Here is a 9,639-nt window from a genome sequence, read left to right as displayed (position 1 = left end):
GAGACCCCTGACTTTAAAAGGAAAATAAGACCGGGCACGGTGTCTGGCACCTGTAATCCTAGCATTTTGGGAGACCAAGGTGAGAGAATCGCTTGAGGCCAAGAGTTCCATACAAGTCCTGGTAACATAGCGAGCCCCTATCTCTACAAAAAACAACAACAAAAAATTAACCGGGCGCTGTGGCGGACACCTGTAGTCCCAGTTACTGGGAAGGCTGAGGCGGGAGGATCGCTGCTTGAACACGGGAGGTGGAGGCTGCAATGAGGAGAGATCACATCACAGCTCCCCAGCCTGGGGGAGAGTAAGACCCAGTCTCAAAGAAAAAACAACAATCAAAAGTGGTCTCTGGAACAAACCTGGAGAAACAACCCCCCCGAATAGAAGCAACTTTTTCTTCCTGGAGAAGCCGGTGCCACTGGCAACTCCCCAGGGGGCCAGCTCGGGAAAAGACAGCTGAAACGAGAGGACGAGAGGACGTTCACCGTCCGCCGCCTAGCTCCACCGGACTTCAGAAAGCTACACGCCGCAGGCGCCACTCGGGATCCAGGTGCCGGGGTGAGGACGGAGGCAGAGAAACCCCTCAGGCTCCGCCACCGGGGCGGGGAACAGGGAGGCGGCCCCGACTCTGGGTACCCTCCCGGGTCTCGCCTAGCGGCGGGCGCGTGCTTAGTCACCGTGAGGCTGCGCTTGCCGGAGGCCCGCGCCCCTCTTCCCCGGGGACCGCCCCCGAGCCGCCCGCCCCCCTCGGCGCGCCACTTCCGCGTGCATGGCCCTGCTCACCCGAGCCCTGAGCGCCGGCGCGGGGCCGAGCTGGCGGCGGACGGCGCGCGCCTCCCCAGGCTTCCAGCTGCCTCTGCCTGAGCCCGCGGCCGTCACGCGCGCCCTCTCCGGTGCCATGGCCTGCAGGCAGGAGCCGCAGCCGCAGGGCCCGCCGCCCGCCGCTGGCGCCGTGGCCTCCTATGACTACCTGGTGATCGGGGGCGGCTCGGGGGGGCTGGCCAGCGCGCGCAGGGCTGCTGAGTTGGGCGCCAGGGCCGCAGTGGTGGAGAGCCACAAGCTGGGTGGCACTTGCGTGAGTACCGCCGTTTGTTCGGTCGGGGGGTGCCGCTTTGTCTCGGCCTTTCGGGAGACAGCCTGTGCTCGTTCCTATGGTGATCCCGTCTCCCGGAGCTGCGCTTTCCTCTTTTCCATCCCCGCAACTCCGCATTCCGAAGCCGGGACCCCAGCAGGTGGAGAAGAGAAGCGTCCAGGCGCTTCTCTGCGGCCCCCAAAGCCGAGCCAGCGTCTGCTTCCGCGGGGATGCGATATTGACCATGGCCAGGGCGGGTTAGATTAACCTTCCTCCATCCTCACTTGTCCAAGTGGGAGAGAATTGGATTCTATGCTTGACCGCGTCAAACACAAAACTGCATCTGGGAACATTGCTGGTGGTCTGTGTGTAGGGACGAGGGTGACGCTGTCGTTGGTGATGGAGGGTACTCTTGAAGAATATAGATCCTGGTTCTCCCGTTTCAAGGGCAGCATGATTTATAGCGGTTGTTGTCAACCGTGGCTGCACATTCGAATCACCTGAGGGTACCTGGATTCCCGACTTAATTGGTCTGAGGTGTAGCCTGGGCTTTGGGATTTTCAGGTGATCTGAATTGCAGCCAAGGCGACCTTGATTAGGTGAGTTCTCAGAGCTTTTGTTTTGTCTTGGTTTCATGTGGATTGCAAAACTAAAAACAGAGGGATGTAAATCCTGAGATTTACAAAATTCATAATTTTTGAAAATAAGGGTTTTTGTTTGTGTGTGTTTGTTTTTTGAGACAGGGTCTTGCCCTGTCACCTAGGCTAGAGTGCAGTGGCCATCATAGCTCACTGCAGCCTCGATCTCCCCAACTCTAGAGATCCTCCCGCCTCGGGCCCCTGAGTAGCTGGAACTACAAGGGGCGAACCACCACGCCCAGTTAATTATTATTATTTTCTGTAGAGATGGGGGTCTCGCTATGTTGCCCCTGCTGATTTCAAACTCTTGGACTCAATCTTCCCGCCTCAGCCTCCCGAAGTGCTAGGATTACAAGCCTGAGCCACTGCACTCATCCTAAAAATAAATGTTGTTTCCAAGTTATTGGTGTGCCCACCCTTTTCTATCACAAGATTTGGGTGTTGACGATTAAAATGCTGTATCCAAGAGGAACCTGTGATTCGGGATAGGTTCTCTAAATTCCTTTGGAGATTAATATTTAAATTATGTCAAATTGGGAACTTCTTAAGGACAGGGATGGGCTTCTATGTTTGTGTGTCTCTTATCAGCTTAAAATCCCTTGCTCAATAAGCACTTGTGCAATGAATGAAACTAGAAATTGACAATTATGAAAAGGCTGACTTCATTGTTAAGTGCCCTTTTTAAAAAATGAACATGGAGATGAAGAGGAAGGGAAAATCCCTGTTAATTATCAACTTGCACTTTGACACCATAGTCCAGACTGAAGGTTAGAAGTCTGTCTCTCCAGAAGGCAGATTGTGGGGTCCCACTAAGTGCCCCCTCCCACACCTCGTGAGAGTACTTGATCACTGCTCACTTCGGTTGTGCTTGCCACATTTTTCTCTTCCTCTTTCTCTGCTTATGTTATAATATGCTTCAGAGGTTCACCCACTTTACCTTCCTGTTACAATTTTTTTTTTTTTTTTTGAGAGGGAGTCTCATTCTGTCACCCAGGCTGGAGTACAATGGTGCAATCTGGGCTCGCTGCAACCTCCACCTCCTGGGTTCAAGCAATTTTCCTGTCTCAGCCTCTCGAGTAGCTGGGAATGTAGGTGCATGCCACCATGCCCAGCTAGTTTTTGTACTTTTGGTAGAGATGGGGTTTCGCCATGTTGGCCAGGCTGGTCTCAAACTCCTGACCTTGGCTAATCCACCCACGTTGGCCTCCCAAAGTGCTTGGATTACAAGTATGAGCCACCACATCCGGCTAATTTTTTATTTTTTAAATTTTATTTATTTATTTATTTATTTATTTGGATGGAGTCTTGCTCTGTCACCCAGGCTGGAGTGCAGTGGTGTAATTTCGGCTCACTGCAAACTCCGCCTCCCGGGTTCAAGCAGTTCTCCTGCCTCAGCCTCTCAAGTAGCTATTACAAGTGCCCACCACCACACCCAGCTAATTTTTGTATTTTTAGTAGAGATGGGTTTCACCATGTTGGCCAGGCTGGTCTTGAACTCCTGACCTCGTGATCCACTCACCTTGGCCTCCCAAAGTGCTGGGATTACAGGTGTGAGCCACTACACTTGGCCTATTTTCATTATTTTTATCTTTTTAGAAACAGGGTTTTGCCATGTTACCTAAGCTGGTCTCTTATTCCTGGGCTTAAGCAGTTGGCCTGCCTTGGCCTCCCCAAATGCTGGGATTACAGGCATCAGCCACCACTCCTGTCCCATTTTTTGTATTTTAAGTGCTTGGATTGGGGACGGGTAGGGAGAAAACGGTAGATACAATCGTTTGTGAGACATGTCCCTTCCCTTAAGGAATTTTGTGGTTGTGAAAGAAAAAAATCTTGGAACTTCAAACTATGCCATAGGGAAAGTTCGGTTTGGGAACTGAATCACGCAAAAACTGCTTTTCCTTTTGTTCCCAAACAGACAGCTGTACTTTCACAATCCCATGTCATAGCCTCATTTCCTCTACTCCCTGTTTTTACTTTATCTTATGTAAAATGTAGATTTGCTGAGCCTCATAAGAACCTCACAAGAATGTAGCCATCTAGGTTGGGCGTGATGGCTCAATCCCATAATCCCAGCACTTCGGGAGGCCCAGGTGGGCAGATCACCTGAGGTCAGGAGTTCGAGACCAGCCTGGCCAACATGGTGAAACTCTGTCTCTACTAAAAATACAAAAATTAGCTGGGCATGGTGCGGGCACCTGTAATCCCGGCTACTTGGAAGCCTAAGGCAGGAGGATTGCTTGAACCTGGGAGGCGGAGGTTGCAGTGAGCCGAGATCATGCCACTGCACCCCAGCCTGGGCAATAGAGTGACACTTAGTCTCAAAAAAAAAAAAAAAAAAAAAAAAAAGCAATAATTTGTGTTACTGACTATCCTCCTCTCGTTTCTTTTTCCTCCTCCTTGTTCATTCCCCTTTAAATGCTAACATTCCCAAAACCTCCTTTGGAAAAAGCATAGGTTATAGGTACTCTTGTGATCTGTATTTTTTCCCACGTGCATCTTCAACCTTGGCTAAATAAATCTCTATAGATTGAGACCTGCCTCAATCACACTTTGGTTTGCAGTAGGGAAGACAAAATACAGACAGTCAACCCTGAAGGGGAGTGGTTTGTGTTAATTGCTGTAAGTAATAAGAAATTATGGTAGTCCAGAGAATAGTTGAAGTGGTAACTTATGTGTGGGCACCATGGGAAGATTTCGTGAAGGAGATGGTATCTTTCGGGACCTCTAAAGATGGGGTCGGGCGTAGTGGCTCACGCTTGTGATCCCAGCACTTTGGGAGGCCGAGGTGGGCGAATCACTTGAGGCTAGGAGTTTGAGACCATTCTGGCCAACACAGTGAAACCCCGTCTCTACTAAAAATACAAAAATTAGCTGGGTGTGGTGGCACACGCTACTTGGGAGGCTGAGACACGAGAATCACTTAAGCCCAGAAGGCAGAGGTTGCCGTGAGCCAAGATCATGCCTCTGCACTCCAGTGTGGGCAACAGAGTGAGATTCTGTCTCAAAAAAAGAAAAAAAAAAAAAAAAAAGGTGGGGGGTTGGGTAGTATTCTTTGACATTCAGAACCTCAAAAGGTGGGTCCCAGGCCTAGGCATGGAAACGGGATATGTTGTATAATCAGATTTGGAGTAAAGGCTGTCTCTTTAATAGAAATAAGAGATGAGAAGCTGATAGGTAGGTTGTGGTTTGAAAAATGTGGAGTTTCTGGACACCCAGTGAACTGGGGGCAGGGGCGGGTTTGAGCAAACCAGTGACTCAGTGAAAGTAGTTTTGTAGTAAGCCATAGGATTGAGATCTCACCCTTGGCAATGCCCAATAGAAGTTTGTCTTTCTTTTCTTTTTCTTTTTCTTTTAATTTATAGAGATAGGGTCTCACTACGTTGCGCATGCTGGTATTGAACTCCTGGACTCAAGCAATCCTCCTGCTTTGGTCTCTGAAATTATTAGGATTACAGGTGTGAATCACTGTGCACGGCAGAAGTTTAAGATTGGTTCTCCTATGAGTTCTTTCCTAAGTAAAATCCATTAATTTCTAAAGCTTGGGGAAATTTTAAAGTTGTGGTGAATGAACTCACACGGAAGGTTCAAATTAGAATGTGTGTCTAGCAGGGATCATTTACAGGTAGTGAAATTGGTTGGATTTTCATTGTTTTATCAATGTTCCTTTATTTAATTGTTCAACTGTTAAAGTTTATGGGAGGCCATTGTTTTGGACCAGCCTCCTGCACTAGGTCCCAGCAGACCTGGGTGTGGGTGTGTGTGTGTGTTTGTTGCTGTGTCGCCCAGACTGGAGTGCAGTGGGGTGATCTCGGCTCACTGCAGCTTCCGTCTCCTGGATTCAAGGAATTCATGTGCCTCAGCCTCGTGAGTAGCTGGGACTACAGGTGCACGCCACCATGACTGGCTAATTTTTTGTATTTTTGGTAGAGATGAGGTTTCACCATGTTGGCCAGGCTGGTCTCGAACTCCTGACCTAAAGTGATTCGCCTGCCTCGGCCTCCCAAAGTGCTGGGATTACAAGTATGAGCCACCGCGTCTGGTGTGTTGTTTCATTTTTAAGAGACGGTCTCCCTCCGTTTCCCAGGCTGGAGTGCAGTGGTGTGATCTCAGCTCACTGTAGTCTCAAACTCGTGGGCTCAGGCGATCCTCCCACCTCAGCCTCCTGACTAGCTGGTTCTGCAGGTAGATACCACTGAGACTTGCTTGAATTCAGTATTTGAAGACTCCAAAAGGTTAAATAAATTGCTTCTCTCATGATCACGTGTAGACTGGAGAGAAGTGCAAAGATCGCCCAAAGCCAAGGTGAATTAGAGCCTTCTTGGGAGCTTTGCCTCTGTGGTTCGCTTCTCTGCCTGCACAGGTGTTGGGAGAGTCAGCTTAAGGAAAAGTTCTTTCTGAATTGCCGCTCCCTTTGCCCCAGGGCCTGGGGAGCTTGCGGTCCTGGGTTCCTGCTGAGTGTACTGATTCTGTGATAAGAATAACCAGGTTCCTGTGGTTTTGGCGGGTAGTTCTTACCAGTGAGAGTTGGGTAGTGAGGGTTGATCATGTGACAAAAGTTCAGATAGCCAAGTCACAGTGAACTGTGCTGCATAGCCCCAGTTGGAGAGGCCTGCGGGGAAGAGAAGTAGGGGCTTTGAAAGATCCGTGAACAACAGGCTGCTCAGTGAATCATTGTTCATCTAGGCTGAAAACAATTACCCAGCAACATGTAAATCATAACCTCACTTGGAAGTGGTGTACTTTGGTATTATGATGTCTATACCCTGAGAAAGTTGAACACTGGACATGCTTTTCCTTTTTCTTTTTTTTTTTTTTTTTTTTTTTTGAGACAGGGTCTCACTGTGTCACCCAGGCTGGAGTGCAGGGGCATGATCATAGCTTACTGCAACCTTGAACTCCCAAGCTCAAGTGATCCTCCCGCCTCAGCCTCCCCAGTAGTCAGGACCACAGGCACATGGCCACCACCATGCCCCGGCTGATTTTTTAAATTTTCAGTAGCGATAAGGTCTTGCTTCGCTGCCCATGCTGGTCTTGAACTCCTGAGCTCAAGCAGTCCTCCCACCTCACCCTCTCAAAGTGCTGGGATTATAGGCATGAGCCGCTGTGCCTGGCCTGAACGTGCATTATTAAATGTAATTTACTAAAAGGAGGTCAGTTTAAAGGAACTCTGTCATCAGTTCCTGCAATATTGACAGATAGCCCTCCGAAATAGAAAGGTACCCTAATGTGTCTCCTGGGTTTAGAATTTCATAGAATGGGGCCCACTCATGTTCATAAGTGACAAATAAAGGAGTGGCCATAAAGGGTGGGGCTAAAGCAAGCAAATGCTATTGTTGAAATTTGGCTTTTAACTTACCTTGTTGGCTGCTTAGTTTTTTTGTACTAGTCTTTGTATACTGTTGCTTTGCCATCTGCCTCAAAACCCACTAAATCTGCAGGGCTAGGAAAAGAAAGACTGCCTCTGAATACTTTGGGGTGTCTATTTCTTTGTAAAACATACTTTGAAAAGTAACCACAGAGAATGCTTTTTTTTTTGAGACAGAGTCTGGCTGTTGCCTAGGCTGGAGTGCAGTGGCCCCTAGAACAGTGTTTTGCACATAGCAAGTACTCAATATATAGTTGCTGAAAGAATTGAGTTGATGAATCAGTAGTGTTTTGCTTTGGAAGTTATGACTCGTCTGTTTTCTAAGTAGTTCTCTCATTCTGGTCTTGAATTAGATTTTAAGCAGAAAAGAAGGATGACAGAGGGAGGAAACTAGGCAATTCTGTGGTGGGGGGTTTAGGGGAACCAGAGGAAGAAAGTTAACAATTTTTTTTTTTTGAGACAGGGTCTTGCTCTGTCACCCAGGCTGGAGTGCAGTGGTGCAATATAGCTCACAGCAGCCTCAAACTCCTGTGCTCAAACGATCCTCCCACCTCAGCCTGCCGTGTAGCTGGGACTACAAGCGTGCAACACCACACCCGGCTAATTTTTAAATTTTTTATTTGTGGAGACGAGGCCTTACTATGTTTCTCAGCCTGGTCTCTAACTCCTGAGCTCAAGCAGTCCTCCCGCCTCACCTCCCAAAGTTTTGGGATTACAGCGTGAGCCACCACACCCAGCCGGAAGTTCACTATTGAACACAGATGATTTATCTTGGCAGGTGCAACTGCAAATTAACCAAGTTCTTGTTTTACTGCCAACATGGGCAATGTGAAGTTTCTACCTGGCTAGGCAGGATTGAAGGTAACGAGGCAGGCCCTAGGAAAAATGGTGAAGCTTCTGAATTTTGCCACCTGTTATCACCAGACTCTATACCTGCTCAGTCCCTCCTTGGAGGGGGGGCCCTGTCCTCACTGTAAGCTAATGCCAGCAGGCCCACTGATTGGGATTCTGAACACTAGATTGGTTGGAAGAGGAAGCTCTCAGGAATGGATCATCGGTTTGGAAAGGGAGGCTGAGTTACAGGAGTCTCCTTGATGATGTGTTTACTGAACAGCCTGTGAAATTTGTTTCTTAGCTGGGTGCGGTGGCTCACACCTGTTATCCCAGCACTTTGGTAGGCCGAGGTGGGTGGATCACTTGAGGCCAGGAGTTTGAGACCAGCCTGGTCAACATGGCGAAACCCCATCTCTCCTAAAAATTCAAAAACTGGCCAGGCGTGGTGGCTCATGTCTGTAATCGCAGCACTTTGGGAGGCTGAGGTGGGCAGATCATGAGGTCAGGAGATTGAGACTATCCTGGCTAACACGGTGAAACTCTGTCTCTACTAAAAATAAAAAAATAAAAAATAAAAAATGTATCTGGGCATGGTGGCACACACCTGTAGTCCCAGCTACTCGGGAAGCTGAAGCAGGAGAATCGCTTGAACCCAGGAGGCGGAGGTTGCAGTGAGCCGAGATCGCACCACTGCACTTCAGCCTGATGACAGAGTGAGACCCCGTCTCAAAAAAAAAAAAAAAAAAAAAAAAAAAAAAAAAAATTAGCTGGGTGTGGTGGCAGGCACCTGTAATCCCAGGTACTTGGAAGGCTCAGGCTTGAGAACTGGTTGAACTCAGGAGGCAGAGGTTGCGATGAGCCGAGATAGTGCCACTGCACTCCAGCCTGGGCAACAAGAGTAAGACTCCATCTCAAAACAAAGCGAAAAAAAAAAAAAACCTTAGCAGGGCATAGTGGTGTGTGCCTGTAATCTCAGCTACTCGGGAGGTTGAGAATCACTGGAACCCGGGAGGCAGAAGTTGCAGTGAGCTGAGATTGTGCCACTGCACACTCCAATCTGGGCGACAGAGCGAGACTCTGTCTCAAGGAAAAAAAGAAAATAAAAGAAACTTGTTTCTTCTCCCTCATTAATGCCCACCTGGAGAATTAGGGAATCTGCCAGTGTTGTATGCTTAGGGTCTTAGCAATGTGCAACTCTGGGCAACCAGAGCCCTGAGAACTTATCTGGATAATGCTCCAGTCTGAGAGGCAAACTTCCTTTGTGATCAGCTGATGTGTTTTAGGTAGGAAGGCGCCTGGGGAATTTATCTCCTCCTTTCCGTGTGCTTTTTGTGCATGTGAGGAGCCAGCAGACGCAGAAATAATTCAGAGGTGTCAGAGTCACCATCACATCTATCATAGACTAGAAATAGATGCTTTATATACCTTACCCCTGACCTGCTCAAAATCTCCAAATGGAAGCATTATTTCCTTAACTGAGCTAGGAGACATTTGGAAACTCACCCACCTCTAGCCACTAAATGGGAGAGCTGAGAGTCAAATTCCTATGTGTCTGACTTGAGGCCTGTGCTCCCTCTGACAACCTGATGCACAGGTCAGCTAGAGCAGCTGTCCCTAACCTTTTTGGCACCAGGAACCAGTTTTGTGGAAGACAATTTTTCCACAGACCAGGGGTTGGGTGGATGGTTTCAGGATGATTGAGGAATGAAGTGAATCACATTTATTTATTTATT

At 48.4% G+C, this 9,639-nt stretch overlaps 1 protein-coding gene across 1 annotated transcript in view; it reads left to right on the top strand.

Annotated features, from left to right (window-relative positions):
• Positions 1-671: 671 nt before the first annotated feature.
• GSR (glutathione-disulfide reductase) overlaps positions 672-9,639 on the top strand; it is a 56,502-nt gene continuing 47,534 nt past the window's right edge. The window contains exon 1 of the mRNA XM_030937934.1: positions 672-1,072. Within this exon, the coding sequence (XP_030793794.1) occupies positions 767-1,072 (306 nt within the window). The 5' untranslated portion in view covers positions 672-766. The remainder of the gene's footprint in view (positions 1,073-9,639) is intronic.

This window comes from Rhinopithecus roxellana, chromosome 9, assembly GCF_007565055.1.
Source record: "Rhinopithecus roxellana isolate Shanxi Qingling chromosome 9, ASM756505v1, whole genome shotgun sequence".
NCBI classification, from domain to species: Eukaryota; Metazoa; Chordata; class Mammalia; order Primates; family Cercopithecidae; genus Rhinopithecus; species Rhinopithecus roxellana.
This window is presented reverse-complemented; position numbering and strand designations above follow the sequence as displayed.